The 16,849-nt window shown below is 41.2% G+C and overlaps 1 protein-coding gene across 1 annotated transcript in view; it reads left to right on the forward strand.

The window, feature by feature from the left end:
• Positions 1 to 16,849, forward strand: part of BDH1 (3-hydroxybutyrate dehydrogenase 1) — a 50,827-nt gene that overhangs the window by 19,956 nt on the left and 14,022 nt on the right. Inside the window, exons 3-4 of the mRNA XM_004465901.5 lie at positions 8,487 to 8,559; positions 9,488 to 9,598. Coding sequence (XP_004465958.1) covers positions 8,487 to 8,559; positions 9,488 to 9,598 — 184 coding nt within the window. The remainder of the gene's footprint in view (positions 1 to 8,486; positions 8,560 to 9,487; positions 9,599 to 16,849) is intronic.

A 16,849-nucleotide genomic window follows, 5' to 3' on the forward strand; every position in this document is an offset into this window, starting at 1 on the left:
ATGAGTAGATCATCATCCCAGTTAGCAGTGGTAATGCAGTTGGTAAGGTTACAGAGGGCGCGTTCTACCACATAATAAGAACCCTGAAAGGAAATATTTACACGGCCAGCTCAAACTGCATACGGGCTGGGGACACAGGCTTTCAATCCATGTCAACACTGGAGACCATGGTCTGCAGTCCCAGCACCTGTGATATTGATGTGATGGGTCGCAGCAACCAATTGCCACAGCTTATCTTGCAAAACAAACTTTGGAGAAGCGATGACATTAGCAACAAAACCTCCTGCAGACACATAATGAATAATAGGATGCTGGGGGTCCACATGGTGGGCCCAGGTATATAAAGTACCAAAGCCTCCTGAGATGTTATGAGCACAGGCTGGGACATAAGCACACGAGACTCAAGGAGGAAAGCCCTTAAACTCTAAATTAGTGCTTTTAGCGCAGAGTGGCAAGTGGGGTCGATGGTGCATGGACACTGGAGTATCATTAGTGAATCCCCATTTGCTCACAGTTTGGATGTATTATAGAGATCCCACGGGCCAGCAACATTGGCTACACGACTGCCTCTGTAGGCGGTCTGATTTTCCTGCTGGGTATGGAGACAACCCACAGTTTCCCAGGGAGAAAAACAAAGAGGCACTTGGGCAGTGAGGCCACTGTAGTTAAATGAGTTGACAACATGAAGTTTGATGTGATCCATCAATGAGCCTTCTATCATGGCCGTATCGTTGACAAACATAGGCGCAGGCGGGTCATACCAAGTGACCAGGTGCAATAGGGGAGGCCTGGGGAAAAAAGTCCAATAGGAATAAGATGCTTGAACGCAGGTTAACCGCAGCAACCATTTTAACCACCCCGCTTCCTTTCTCAGCATCCTGCTGGCCCCTTTCCTGGTTTTCTGAAACTTCTCGTTCAGCTCGGGGCAGGATCGCCGGTGTTGTGGCTGGCTAGACTGCATGATCAGGAACCCACAGCAACTGATCTGCTGTTTCAGGAAACACACAACAATAACTTTGGCCTCATAATAATAGGGTCAGGACCATGCCCCTGGCCGTAAGGAAATCCTTCCACATAACGAGCCCTTTTGTCTCCCGCGGGGTCCTAGTGAAATGCCGTTCAGCCACAGAGGTCCTTGAAGCATCACAATTTTTAAAATTAAGAGTATAAAGAGCAGCAGCTAATTGACGCTGTGGACTCCTTGCTGCCTCCTCATATCCCCCCTCTTTTTGTTTTAAGAGTTGCATTTTTAGGGTGCGATTAGTCCCCTCAACAATTGCTTGTCTGGTTGATTTGTATAGAATGCCGGTTGAGTGGCAGATAACTGTAAGTAGAAAAAGAATTGTTGCAGTACACAGCTGCAATAAGTGGGAGCGTTATCAGTTTTTACATGATGGGGCAAACTCATAACTGCAAATGCTAGCAAACAATGGTTGATAACGTGCCGCGTACTTTCTCCCATTTGGCAGGTAGCATGGAGAAAATGGGAGTGAGTATCTACAGTTACATGAACCCACTGAACGCAGCCAAAAGGGGCAAAATAGGTGACATCCATTTGCCAGAGGTGATTGGGGCACAGGCTGCGGGGATTAGCTCCAACAATGGGGACAACTGAAAGGAAGACAGTACATTGCTTTACAATCTGCCAGGCTTGTTCACAGGTTAGTTGAAATTGTTTCTGCAAACTTTTTGCATTTTGATGGAACATAGCATGCGAGCATTGGGCTTGTGAAACCTTGTCAAAGGTGGGGGCTACTAAATGATCGGCTTGGGCATTACCTTCCACTAGGGGTCCAGGTAAAGATGTGTGTACATGTAGATGACCGAAATAACTGGGAAGAGACAGTTGGCGAATAAGAGTTTGCAAATGAGAAAACAAAACAAACAGCTCTTCAGACAGGATAGTTTTTAAACAGTTCGCAGGGCCACATGGATCACATAGCAGCTGTCAGGATAAACGTTAAGGGGCTCATGTGGAAAATGTTGCAGAGCATCATAAAGCGCACAGAGCTCCGCTCGCTGAGCAGAAGTGTCAGGCGTTTGCCAGACGCAAGAGAAGGAAGATGAAACAATGGTGGCCCGACCCGAACTGGAAACATCTGTAAAGACAGTACTTGCATGTGGTATTGGACAGGCAGAAGTACGACTGGGAAACACAAAAGGGGTTAACAAGAGAAACTGTAATAGAGGGTGTTTTGGATAATGATTGTTAATTTCTCCTGGGAATTGCAGCAGTATGCAATGCCAAGGGGTGGAGAACATTACCAATTGATCAAGCTGGTTTTTTTTTTTTTTTTTTGAGTATGGAAGAGCAATCCATTGGGGTTCTGTGCCAAGTAATTGAATTGCACAAGCACAGCCTCTAGCAACAAGGGTGGCAACCTCTTCTATATAGGGAAGCAAACTTTTTTGCAGACTTTAAGACAGGTGAATCCACTCCAGGATGCCTATTGATTGCCACAAAACACCTGTAGGGGAAAAAGTAGTGGCACAAATCAGTAATTCAACAGGCAAGGTAGTATCGACTCGTGTTAGTTGGGTGTCTGCTATTTTTTGCTTCACAAGATGTAAAGCAGACTCAGCTTCAAGTGACAGTGTCCGTGGGGATGTGGGATCAGAGTCTCCTCAGAGAATGTCAAATAAAGGGGTTAAATCACCTGTGGTTAGTCCTAAAGAGGGTAGCAACCAATTAATGTCCCCTAACAATTTTTGGAAATCATTTAAAGTAGTTAAATGTGACACACGAATAGTTGGCCTTTGTGGCACTACTCGCTGCTTTTCCACTAGATGGCCTAAGTGAAAGGCAAGTCTTTTTGAACTTTTTCTGGAGCAATTTGCAGTCCCCATTGTGTAAGCAGCGGTTGGGTGTCTGCAAAAAGTGAAAGCAACTGTTCTTCTGTTGCACAAGCCAATAAGATATGATCCATATAGTGAATAATATAGGCAGAAGGGTATTTTTCTTGCACTGGGGTCAGCACCTTAGCCACATAAGCTTGGCAGAGAGCAGAACTGTTGGCCATGCCTTGAGGCAGTATGGTCCAACAGCATCGCATAAAGGTTGTTGAAAATTAGGGCTTGGCAAGGAAAAGGCAGGGGGCGGTCGGCAGGGTGCAAGGGAATAGTGAAAAAGGCATCCTTCAGGTCTAGTACCCAAAGGTCATTTTGTAAAGGGATAGCAGTTGGAGACGGGAGTCTGGGTTGTAATGGACCCATAATTTGCATGGTTTTATTTACTGCATGCAGATCTTGTAACAACCGCCAATTTCCTGATTTCTTTTTATTAACAAAAATGGGAGTATTCCATGGACTAAAAGTTTCACAGAGATGGCCGGCAGCTCTCTGTTCATTCACTAGCATTTCTGCAGCAACTAACTTCCCCTGTGTAAGGGGCCACTGATCCACCCAGACAGGTTCATTGGATAGCCAAACTATGGGTACTGCAGTTGGCTGGGTTGAAGTATCAGTGATCCCAGCTAAAAATGTGGGTACCCTAACCCCCATTGAGGAGGATGAGTTTAGCAAGAACTGTCCAGTCCTTTGGGCAAAGGGGGTCAGTACCCACAGATTCCAAAAGGGACATGGTGAAAGGTGAAGTACTGCAAGCCATTTTTAAATTTTTCAGCAATTTAAAAGGAATGGTCATGAGAGCGCAAGACCTGACCGGGATTATTAGGGTCTGGGTGCTCTATCACAGGGAACAATTGGAACTCTGTGACATCTTCCCCAGCAAGACATGCCATGTGCAGCCCTTGCTGCAGTGGAGATACCAAAGGAGCCTCTGCTTTATGGGCAGGCACCACAGGAGTAGAAGGGAGAGCTGCAGCTAACAAGTTCTGATCCTGCACAGACAATTGAGACATCTGGTGTGGTAGTCCCCCTAGTCCAGAGCCCAAGGGCATGGTAATCTCTTCCCCCTCTTTCTTGGAGTCCTCAGCAGCAGCTGGAGAGGACTCCTTTAACCCTTTATTAACTGTGGATGCTAAAGCTTCAATCATAGGTTTGCATTCCAACTCCCTCAGAGGATCCAGGGAATCCCTTATTAAGCCCCACAAAGTAAAGGTGCCCACTGGCATGTCCTGTGCCCTTCGGCACTGTAAGGGTCCTGAAGGCATTGGCCAACCTTCCGCCATGTCTCTTCATTTATGCCTTCCTCAGGAAACCAAGGGCAGGTCTGTTACACAAAATCTAAAAGCATTTCCACTTGTGAGGTACTTTTGAACTTCTATCAGTTACCAAAGCTTTCAACATTTGGACATACAAACTACGCTGTGGCAAGCCTTGACTCCCCATTTTTTACACCCAGCGCTTCCTCCCTGTACTTACCACTCTTCACAGGGCACTCCTCGCCTTCTCGTTGTGTTCCTCCATACTCAGGTCCCTGTTCGTGCGCCACTTGCTGCAACCTGCCCTGGTGAACTGAGAACCCGAGGGGAGGCCACGGGAGCTGAAGAAAGACACATAGAGACAAAGACAAGATTAGAGGGGGCCAGGCGGGCCAGGCTAGCTGATGGCAAAACCAAGGCCCCGAGCTGGCACCACAAGCTTTATTTAAAGCAGTTAACTAGGTCACTGTTCTCAGAGGAGGGGCTATCAGGCATGAAGTTCTTTAAGGATGGTTTTCTTAGAGTTTCTTCTTATCAAGACATCAGCTCCTTTCTGCTTACTTGCAGGTACAGACACAGCTGACCACACCCCCACCTCTCTGCACACATCCTCCCTGGCAAGGTGGCTTGAGCCCCACACATTACTTTGGGGACCCCTACACTCTGCAATTATCAGAATGGCTAAAATAAAAAAGTGACAATACTAAATGCCTGTGAGAATTCATAGAAACGGGGCCATTCATACATTGCTGGTGGAATATAAAAAGGTACAGACACTGCAAAAGTTTGGCAGTTTTATTAAAACAAAACAAAACACCAAACAGCCAACTAAACATGCAATTACTACATGATCCTGCAATTGCACTACTGGACATTTATCTCAGAGAAATGAAAACCTAAGCTTTCACAAAACCTGTACACAAATGTTCATAGCAGTTTGATTTCTAATAGCCTGAAACTGGAAACAACCCCGCTGTCCTTCAGTGGGTGAATGTTTAAACAAATTGTGGTATATCCATGTCATTGAATACTGCTTAGCAATAGAATGGAACAAATTATTGATACATACAATGTGATGGTTAAATTCCTTTGTTAACTTGGCCAGTTACCGTCCGGTGGTTTCATCAAGCAAGCACTGGCCTTATTATTACTGTGAGGCTATTTTGTGGACTTAAATCATCCATAAGTTGATTGTATCTATGGCCGGTTACATCTACAATCCACTGAGATTGCCTTCAACAATGAGAGACGTCTCATCCAATCAACTGAAGTCCATAAAAGGAGAACTGATTATTTCAGCAGTCAGGAGAAAGACTTTCTATCTCTGCTTCAGCCAGCCAACTTTTCCTGGGGAATTCATTGAAAACCTTCATTGCAGTTCCTGGCTTGTGGCCTTCCCTATGAAATTTGGTCTTACCCATCCCCACAGTCTCATGAGCCACTTTCTATGAAATATCTCATAATATTTACATTATATATATAATAATATATAATATATTACATGTAAGTTATAACATATATTACATTTTCTCTCTATATATATATATATATACACACAACAACCCGGATAAATCTCAAGAGCATCAGGGCACGGGGGGGAATAAATAAATAAATCTTAAAAAAAAAAAATCTCTAGAGCATTATGTTGAGCAAAACAAGTCAATCCCCCTCAACATCATTAGCCATTAAGGAAGTGCAAATCAAAACTACAATGAGATACCACTTCATACCAACTAGAATGTCTACTACTGAATAATGGAAAATAACAAGTGTTGCATGCATGTGCAGAAGTAGGACCCCTCATACATTGTTGGTAGAGATGTAAAATGATGCAGCCACTATGGAGAAACTTTGACAGTTTCTCAGAAACTTGAAAATAGAATTACAATATGATCCAGCAATACCAGTTCTAGGTATATACCCCAAATAATTGAAGGCAGAGACATGAATAGATACTTGCACACTGATGTTCATAGTTGCATTATTCACAGTTGCCAAAACGTGGAAGCAACTGTGTCCATCAACCAATGAATGGATAAACAAAATGTGGTGTATATATACTATGGTATATTATTCAGCCATTAAAAGGAATGAAGTTGTGATTCATACAACAACATGAATGAACCTTGAAGACATCATGTTGAATGAAATAAGCCAGACACAAAAGGAAAATATTGTATGATCTCACTGTATGAAGTTATTAGAATATGCAAATGCATAGTCAGAAATTAGAATACAATTTACCAGTGTCAGGGGTGGGGGTGGGAGTTAATTAGTATTGAATTTCTGTTTGGGATGATGTAAAAGTTTTGGTGATGGATTGTGGTGATGGTAGCAAAACATTGTGAATGTAATCAACATCACTGAATATATACTTGAAAGTGGTTAAAATAGAAAAGTTTAGATTGTACATATATTGCTAGAGTAAAAATTTTTTTTAACCCATAGAACTTGTATAACACAAAAAATAAACCCAATGGACTAGAATTAATAATTATTGTTTCATCAATTATAACAAAGGTACCATAATATTTTAGTTTGCTAGGCTGCTGGCATGCAATATACTAGAAATGGGTTGACTTTTACAATGGGGATTTATTAACTTACAAGTTTACACTTCTGAGGCCATGAAAATGTCCAAATCAAGGCTTCATCGGGCAATGCTTTTCTCCCCCAAGACCAGCTATCAACCATCCTGGACTCCTCCGTCATATGACAAAGCACGTGTGAGGCACATGGTCTTCCTTCTTCTGGGTTTCATTGCTTCAGTATCTGGTTTCCTCTGGCTTTCTCTCTGCTTCTGTGGGTTTCTCTTGTGTGTCTCACTCTGCATCCATCCCATTTATTAAGGACTCCAGTAAGAGGATTAAGTCTCACCTTGGGTCATGCCTTACTGAAGTAATCTAATAAGAATGCCTTTAACTGAAGTAATTTAATCAAAAGTTCCCATCTACAATAGGTTCACACCTGCAGAAATGGATTAGCTTTAAGGACATGATTTTTCTGGGGTCCATAAAAGCCTCAAACTACCACACACTAATACAAAAATTGGTAATAATAAGGAAAGATGTGTGTGTGTGTTGGGGGAAGGGGTATTAGTTTCTTAGCTGCTAAAACAAATACTATAGAATGGGTTGGCTTAAACAATGGAAATTCATTGACTCACAGTTTTGAGGGTAGGAGAAGTCCAACATCAAGGCATCAGCAAGGTGATGCTTTCTCCAAAAAACTGTGGCATTCTGGGACTGGCTGCTAGCAATCCCTGATCCTTGCTTTTCCATCATGTGGCAGTGCACATGGCAGCATCTTCTCCTTTCTCTTCCAGATTTCATTTACTTCCAGCTTCTGGCTGCTCCCATGGCTTCTTCTCTGTGTCCAATTTCCTTTATGTATAAGGACTTCAGCCATATTGGATTAAGACTCACCCTCATCCAGTCTGGGCACACCTTAACTAACAACATCTTCAAAGGTCCTCTTTACAAATGGATCCACACCCAACATACCTTTTTGTTGGGGATGTGATTCAGTCCCCAACACGGATGTGTATGGAAACTCTGTGCTTTCTGCCTGATTTTTCTGTAAGTCTATAACTGCTTTAATAAAAAAATTTAAAAGATTACATACTATATGATTCCATTTATATAACATGAAAAAAACTAGAAGTGGAGAACAGATTAGCAGTTGCCAGGGATTAACGGGTGATTGGGTGGGAGGGAAGTGGGTGTGGCTATAAAAGGACAACATGAAGGATCCTTGTGGTGATTAAAATGTTCTCTCTCTTGACTGCCTCAATGTCAATATCCTGATTGTGATACTGTACTATAGTTTTGCAAGATGTTACATTAGGGGAAATTGGGTAAAAGGTACGGGACATCTGTCTATATTATGCAAATCTATAATTATGTCAAAATAAAAAGTTTAAGATAAAAACAAACTAAGGAAGCAACATTAAACCTCCTGGGAGTTAAGACACTGAATTTGCAGAAGCCTTTATTAATAAAGCTGTATTGCTGGGAGGCAAAATATGAATTATTCTGAAACATTACCTGTCTAGATCACCTTAGAAAGTAGAAAATGGAACTTTACACAGGATGTCAAATTTCAACAAGGCCTCCCTACAAAAGGAGTTACTGAATTGGCTTTATTCCAGGACATCTCTTCCTGCAGAGTGGCAAAGAGGTCCAAGATAACTACTGGCTCACTTTCTAGCAACCTAACAACCCTGGTGGAAAGAGGGCCTCTTTCTCAGTGGTACCAACAGTAGGTTGGGTTGGGGAGACTACCAGTGTTGCTTTTGACTGAGTGGTCGCCAAGGGCCCTTCGAGAGTTGCTTCTGCCTGGGTCTGGGGCTGGGTGTACTCATGGCTTCACTTTCTCTTACAGACACAAACTACTGCTTTATTCCGCCTCCTTTGCCCCATGTGGCCGTCGAACCTATGCCAGTGAGGTGAAACCGGTGAGTGGCAGCCAGGCTCCTGGGGAGTCAATCAGATGATCACAGTCCTTCCCCTGAGCCCCCACGCCCTAGGCTACCCTCAGCTTCTAGGACTCTCGGGGCTATTTTCTTATTTGACAACCCCTTCCTACCCCCACCCCATCAAATCAAATGAAGTTAGGGGTTAAGAATTTGGACTTCATTTAACTAATCCGTGTTCAACTGTGTATCTTTCTGAACACTGGAGGAACGATTGACTTTGTTGGAATTAGCTGAGATAAAAGTGCCTGGACAGAACTTTTTAGAAATAATGCTTCCATAACTTGTTGAGCTGCCTTTGTCTGTTATTTTATTTTTTGAATTTGAATTAAAGTTTAAATTTTTTAAAAAAACTACACCTGGCCAAAAAAAAAAAGAAATTTGAACTCTGGAATCTCTCAGTCCTGGTTTTACTTCCAGGTCTATCACTAAATACATTGGGCATTAAAAAAATGTCTGTTTCCTCACCTGTAACATGGTATAATAATCCTACTTATTATATATGATTATCGTGAGGATTAAATAAGAATAACATATGCCCTTTGCCTTGCTTATGGTCAATACTCATAAAAGTTAGTGTTGATGGTAAAGATGATGATGATCATGACAACAATGGTAATGATAATGCTGAATCCAGCTGAAGGAACTGAGATACAGGAAGAGGAATTATGTTCCCAGCAACATTGTTAGTTGGTGGCAGAGTCTGGGTTAGAACCCTCTCTCCTGGTTCTGAGTTCGAGTTTTGTCCTCTATACCATGGTGCTTCTTCAGACAGCGAGAGTCAGGCGGGATGGTCAGGCCTAATCCACTCAAGAAGCACTAATTGTTAGTTCACAGAAGGTGGAGAGGACTGGTCATTCCATTCTCAGAACTCTGGGTTCTTAATGTGGGATCTGACCTTCTAAAATAGGTTGGCAGCAAAGCTGTCCTGGTCACAGGCTGTGACTCTGGATTTGGGTTCTCCTTGGCCAAGCATCTGCATTCAAAAGGCTTCCTCGTGTTTGCTGGCTGCTTGATGAAGGTAAGAGATGGGCCATCTTCACCATTGTCTCTTACACACAATCACTGCCTTGCAGTTTTTAATAGCATTCTTAACATCTGGCTCATCTGTTGCTTAAAACCACCTGTACCTTTTTTATTGGCTTCAGTCTCACTTGTTCTTTATAGCTTTGCTCACTCATTCATTCATTCACTCATTCATTCATTACCAAATACTAATGTTGTGCCTGGCACTTGTAAAAAATTTATTTATTTATTTATTTATTTATTTATTTATCTCCCCCCTCCCCCCAGTTGTCTGTTCTGTGTCCGTTCGCTGTGTGTTCTTCTGTGTCTGCTTATATTGTCAGCGGCACCAGGAATCTGTGTCTTTTTGTTGTGTCATCTTGCTGCGTCAGCTCTGTGTGTGTGGCACCACTCCTGCGTAGGCTGCACTTTTTTCACGCTAGGCAGGACGTACTCCTTGCACGTGGGGCTCCCTATGCAGGGGACACCCCTGCATGGCAGGGCACTCCTTGCATGCATCAGCACTGCATGTGGGCCAGCTTATCACACGGGTCAGGAGGCTCTGGGTTTGAACCCTGACCTCCCGTGTGGTAGGCGGACGCTCTATCCATTGAGCCAAATCTGCTTCACGTGCCTGGCACTTTGCTAGGTGCTGTAAAGAATAAGACCAAGTCCTTACCCCCAAAGTGTTCACTATCCAGTGTTGAGGGGCAGCCAAAAACAGACATAGCTGGACAATTAAAGTGAGCATGGTTTCCAGTGATGTACAAAGAATGTTAAATGAGTGTCCAGAAGGAAGGGATTGATTCTTACATCAGAGAGGAGGTGACGTGTTCTGGGTCTTAGATAATGAATAATGTGATAGGTGAAGTCAGGAAAGGATGACCTGTTAGAAGGCATAATGTAAACAAAGGCTAAGAAACACGAGACTCCTTGGGGCCCATCAAGTGGAATTTAGGGGCCCATAAAAGGAAGTACTGGGACATGAGGCTGCAAAAGTAATTAGGGAAAAGTTCCCCCAATTCAGGGAGCTGTGCAGCCATCACCATGATCCACTTTTAGATTATTTCCATCACTCCACAAAGTTCCCTCATGACCATTTGCAGTTAATTCCCATACCCACCTCCAGCCTAGGCCATCACTAATTTTCTGTCTCTAAGTATGCCTTTTCTGGGCATTTCATTTAAATGGAATCATGCAATATGTACTCTTTTGCACCTTCCATCACTTAGCATAATGGTTTCTGGTTCATCTATGTTGTAGCTTCTATCAGCAGTTCATTCCTTTAAATTACTGAATAATTTTCCATTGTAGGGATATACTGCTTTTTAAAAAATCCATTCACAGTTGATGGATATTTGGATTGTTTCCAGTTTTTTACTGCTATGAATAATACTTCTATGAACATTTGCATACATTCTCAGGGGTTCTTAACCAGGTGTCCACGGACCCCCAAGGAGTCTGTGGAAAGATTTCAGGGGGTCCATGAGCTTGAGCTGAAAAAAATCAACTTAATGTCTTTATTTTCTCTGAACTCTAACAGAAATTTAGCATTTCCTTCACTTATGAATGTGTGTGATGAATTACAATAGTAATCATTTCACATCATATTATAGTTGTTACATATCTCAAAAAATCACTTATACTCATCCATACTTCAAAATTACAATAGTTGTTAGACCTGATGCTAGTTGAGTGTCATAAAACTTTCTACTGCTACATTCTGAGAAAGGGTCCATGGAACAAAAAAGGTTAAAAACCCCTGTTTTAACACAATTTAGAAACAAACAAACAAAAGAAACAAAGATCTAGACATTAGGTCTGCTCATTGCTAATGGGGCATTGCTGCTCCTAAGCCCTCTCTGTGGACAGAGCTAGAATACATATAATCGCACACCTATATACTCACACATTATATTTATATCTACCTATATCCTATGTACATTTTGTATAAATATTTCACATATCTATAATATGTATAAATCATGAGCATATACTGATCTTCTAATCCATTTCAATACATCAGCATTCTTCCTTGCCTCCTGCAGTCCATATTTGCTTCTTCCTTCTTACATGGTGAAGAATACAAATGCATAAGAAACAATCATAAATCTATGATATCAGAAACATAAAGATGTAAGTTTTGACAAGAATAATATGAAGAACGTCTCTAGAGAGATATAGGAGTAGAGCTAGTGTATGCTATTGAAGGAAAGTTGATATCAATATGAACTAAATTGTAATAGAATTAGAATATTAAATGATAACCCCACAAAGAAAATTTTTTAAACATTTGCACAAAAGGAAATGAGAAGTGATTAAAATGGTTCTCTGTAAAAGATTATCTGAGCATAAAAGAAGGCAGTAATGGAGTAAAGGAGAAGCACAAAGGGCATAGGACATTAAAAACATTTAAAATGGCAGATGTAAGTCTTGTGTCATCAGTAATTACCTTAAATGTAAATGGATTAAACTCTCCAATAAAAAAGCAATAACTGGAGGAATGAATAAAGAAGCGTAACCCAATATATACTGTTTACAAGAATTTCATCTTAGATCCAAAGTCACAACTAGGTTGAAAATGAAAGGATGGAAAAACATATTCCATGCAAATAGTAACCAAATATCTGTAAAAATGGGGGTGGCTAAAATATTTGTAAAAATAGATTTTATGTCAAAAACTCTTACAAGAGGCAAAGGACATTTTGTATTGACAAAAGGGTCAATTTATCAAGAAGACGTAACAATTATAAACATATATATACACCCAGAACAGGGCCCTAAAATATATGAAATAAACTTTGACAGAATTGAAGGGGGAAGTAGACAGTTCTACAAAACATAGAAACTTCAATATATCCTTTTAGTGTTGGATAGGTCATCTATATAGACTATCAGTAAGAAATAGAGGCCATGAACAACATTACAGCTAGATCTAACAGACAAATATTAGAATGCTGTATTCAACAACAGCAAAATACACATTCCTCTCAAGGGCACAGGGATTACATGAAGAAGAAAATACAACATTCCAAAACTTTTAGGACAGTGCCCAGAGGAAATTTTATAGCTGTGTACACCTATATTAAAAAAAGAAGAAGGATCTGAAATCATTAGTCTAATTTAGCATCTTGAGGAACTGGAAAAAAGTAAACTAAACCCAATGTTAGCACAAGGAAGGGAATAATTAAGATTAGGACAGAGATAAATGAAATAGAAAACAGAAAAAAATGAATCAATGAAACTAAAATTTGGTTCTTTGAAAAGATCAATAAAATTGACAGTGAAAAAATGAGTAAAGGTTCAAATAAATTAAATAGAAATGAAAATGGTGATCTTACAGAATAAAAGGATTATTAGAATACTATGAACAATTATATGCCAACAAATTAGATAATTATATGAATGGACAAATTCCTAGACACACATAAATTATCTAAACAGACTCTGGTAGAAATAGAAAATTTCTATAGATCTAAAAGTAGTAAAGAGATTGAATCAGTAATCCAAAACCTCCCAAAAAAGAAAAAACCCAGCTCTAGATGACTTCACTGGTGTATTCTACCACGTATTTAAAGAATTAACACCAATCCTTCTCCAACTCTGCTGGAGGGGGGTGATGAAGAGGAGGGAATACTTCCTAACTCATTCTATGAGGCCAGCATTGCCCTAGTATCAAAGCCAGATAAAGAAATGACAAGAAAAAGAAATTACAGGCAAAGTTCCCTTATGAATATGGATGGAAAAAATCATCACTAACAAAACACTAGTAAACTGAATCCAACAACACATTAAACTCATTACACACTGTCAATAGAGTAGGATTTATCCCAGGAGTGCAAGGGTAGTTGAGCAAACAAAAATCAATCAGTGTATTACACAACATTAGTAGAATGAAGGGAAAAACATGAGATCATATCAATAGATGCAGAAAAGGCATCAGACAAAATTTAATACCCTTTCATGATTAAAACACTCAAAAAACTAGGAATAAAAAAGAACTTCCTTGACACAATAAAGGCCATTTATGAAAAATTCCACAGCTAACATCATACTTTATGGTGTAAGACTGAAAATTTCCCCCCAAGATCAGGAACATGACAAGCATGCCCACTTTTACCACTGCAATTAAACATTGTGTTAGAGGTCATAGACAGAGCAATTAGGCAACAAAAAGAAATAAAAGACATCCAAACCGAAAAAGAAGAAGTAAAACTATCTCTATTTACAGACATGATCTTATATAGAAAATCCCAAGGATCACAAGAAAGTTACTAGAACTAGTAACCTCATTTATCAAAGTAGCAGGGCACAAGATCAACACTCAAAAATCAATTGTGTTTCTATACACTAGCAATGAACAATATGAAGAGAAAACTAAGAAAAAAATTCCATTTACAACAACAATTATAAGATTAAAAGATTTAGGAATAACCTTAACAAAGGAGATGAGAGGTTTATACATGAAAGCAAAACATTGCTAAAAGAAATGAAGATAACCTAAATAAATGGAAATATATCCCATGTTCATGGTTTGAAAGACTTAATATTGTTAAGATGATAATACTACCCACAATATACAGATTCCATGCACTCTCTATAAATTTTTTATAAGGCCTTTTTTTTGCAGAAATAGAAAAGATTATCTTCAAATTCATATGGAATTGCAAAATGCAGTGTATGTCTATTGGTGTGTACCTCTTAACCATTTTGGTATCGTGGTCTATCTTTTCTTGTCAAAAGCCAGAGGGGCAAGAAATTACTAGGGGTCTAAAGACAGTGTTTCTACTCCAACCTGGTATGTCTACTATTAGTTATGCAAATCAGAAAGTGTTCATAGCTACTCCCAGTGCCAGGGGAATTGAAAAGGGAGAATTAGTCTTAGTCTTCCAGCCTGTTTCTGAGATGTTAAAGTCATATGATAGGATTCTGGCTACATCTATGCCCAAATACTGTCTACTGTTATATATGGGTAACCCTTCCTCTTGTGCTTTAGATCTCATTGCCTTGGGTCAATTCAAGGATTTAGTTCCAGCTGAGGTCTCCAATCTTCTATATCAATTAACTCCTCACTCTCTATTGGGTCATTTTGTGTGTGTACACACACACACAGACCTACACAATACCACATCCCACTGACACTATCTCATTTTTCCTCTCCTTTATAAAAAAGCACTCTTAAAGGGTTGTGTCAGTTAGGATTTCCACTTATTTACCTTTCATTTTCTTTTCAACCTACCTTATTTGGGGGTTTGCCCCTAGCATACTGTTCATTTGTTCATTTACTCAACAAGTATTTGTTGAGCACTTAATTATGGGCTAGACTGTTGTCTGTTGGAGATACAGTATGTAACAATTCATTGAAAAATCCTTGCCCTTGTGGAGATAGACTGGGAATAAAATAAGTAAATTATTTCTATGTGGGAGAATATAAAAGCTATAGAGAAAAATAGAGCAGGAAAAGAAGACGGGATGGAGGGATGAGGTCAATGGTGACATTGGAGTTCTTTTGCCCAAAAGAGGTGAAGGAGCAAGACTTACAGATATCTGAAAGAAGAGGAGAGAGCCTAGGAGGGAGTGTACCTGGTGTGTTTGAAGCAGTAGGAGGCCTTGTGACAGGGAATAAGGGTGGTGATGGGGGAGTAGGGTGAGATAAGAATGGAGGAAGGTGGGGGTGGGACAGAGAGATCTTGTATCTGAGAAGGAATAAATTGCCTCTCTCTAGGAGCAGAGAATGCTGATGAGAGGTGCCATCTGGAAGGATGAACAAGAGTTCCCTGAGCAGAGGGAACAGCACGTGAAATGGGTGGCCTTGGCATGTCCAGGCAACTGCCAATAGTTTGAGGTGGGGAAGAGGAAATAAGCTGGGAAAAGATGGCAGGACAGACCACGAAAGGCCCTAAATGCTCCTGAAACAGCTTTTATCAAGGATGCCAGCAACCTCCATTTTGCATAACCCATTGGCTACTTCTTCGACCCCATCATACTCAACCTATCAGCAACTTTTGACCAAATAGACTGCCTTTCTTGCGACTCTGTTTTCTTTTTTTTTTTTTTTAAAGATTTATTTATTTCTCTCATCTCCCCAACTCTTCCCAGTTGTCTGCTCTCTGTGTCCATCTGCTGTGTGTTCTTCTTTGTCCCCGTCTGTTGTTGTCAGCGACACGGGAATCTGTGTTTCTTTTTGTTGCGTCATCTTGCTGTGTCAGCTCTCCGTGTGTGTGGTGCCATTCTTGGGCAGGCTGCACTTTGTTTCGCGCTAGGCGGCTCTCCTTACGGGGCGCACTCCTTGCACGTGGGGCTCCCCTACGTGGGGGACACTCCTGCGTGGCACGGCACTCCTTGCACACATCAGCACTGCGTGTGGGCCAGCTCCACACGGGACGGGTCAAGGAGGCCCAGGGTTTGAACCGTGGACCTCCCATGCGGTAGACGGACGCCCTAACCACTGGGCCAAATCCGCTTCCCTGTTTTCTTGACTTCTTGGACACAATACTCTCCTGGTTTTTCTCCATCTCCTTCGCTATCTCCTCCTCCTGCTCATCCTCTAAAAATTACAATGTTCCAGACTTGTTCCTGTCGCTGCAGTGTTTCTATTATGTGTGATAAGATCCTCAAATATAATATGTGCCAAATATTCTACTGGCTTGCCTTGAGGTGCTGAGAGACTGTAAAACCTTCCTGCCAGGATTAGCCCATTACCTCCTCAGTATTTATAAGAAATTGAGGAGGAAGAGACTGAGAATATGAATTTCTTTGGAAAGAATTGTTAGTATGCTGTGTTATTTCTCCTTTGATCTGAAGTCAAATGAGGTGGATTTCAAAAGAGCTCTCTGAGAGCCTGTGCCTTTTCCTTTGTGCCCTGGAGTTTGGGGGCCACAGAATGGCAAGATACTGTTTACCAAAAGAAGTCTACAGGCCTGAGAATGCGGCTAGAAAGACTTACCTGGAAGCAGAGCAAAGAGAGCTGCACTGAGAATGGGCTGTCCTACCTGGGTAGGATACAGTTGCCTGGACCTGATGTGGATAATGAGAGCAGCCTGGAGTCATCCCCTTAAAGGCACGCCCCTAGGGAGATTGTTAGGAAGCTCCAAGGGACCCTGGCTGGAAGGGTGCTCCAGCTAGAGGAGGGCACTGCTCTTCCCATTTGAATGGCAGTTGGTGTCTCCAGTGGGGGATCTTTGTGGAACCCACAGAAGTGCCCAAGGAGAAAGAGCCAGCCTTGTGCGTGTACCTTTCTGAGAGTACTGATAGCAGTTGACAAATG

Source organism: Dasypus novemcinctus, chromosome 4, assembly GCF_030445035.2.
Source record: "Dasypus novemcinctus isolate mDasNov1 chromosome 4, mDasNov1.1.hap2, whole genome shotgun sequence".
In the NCBI taxonomy this organism is placed as follows: Eukaryota; Metazoa; Chordata; class Mammalia; order Cingulata; family Dasypodidae; genus Dasypus; species Dasypus novemcinctus.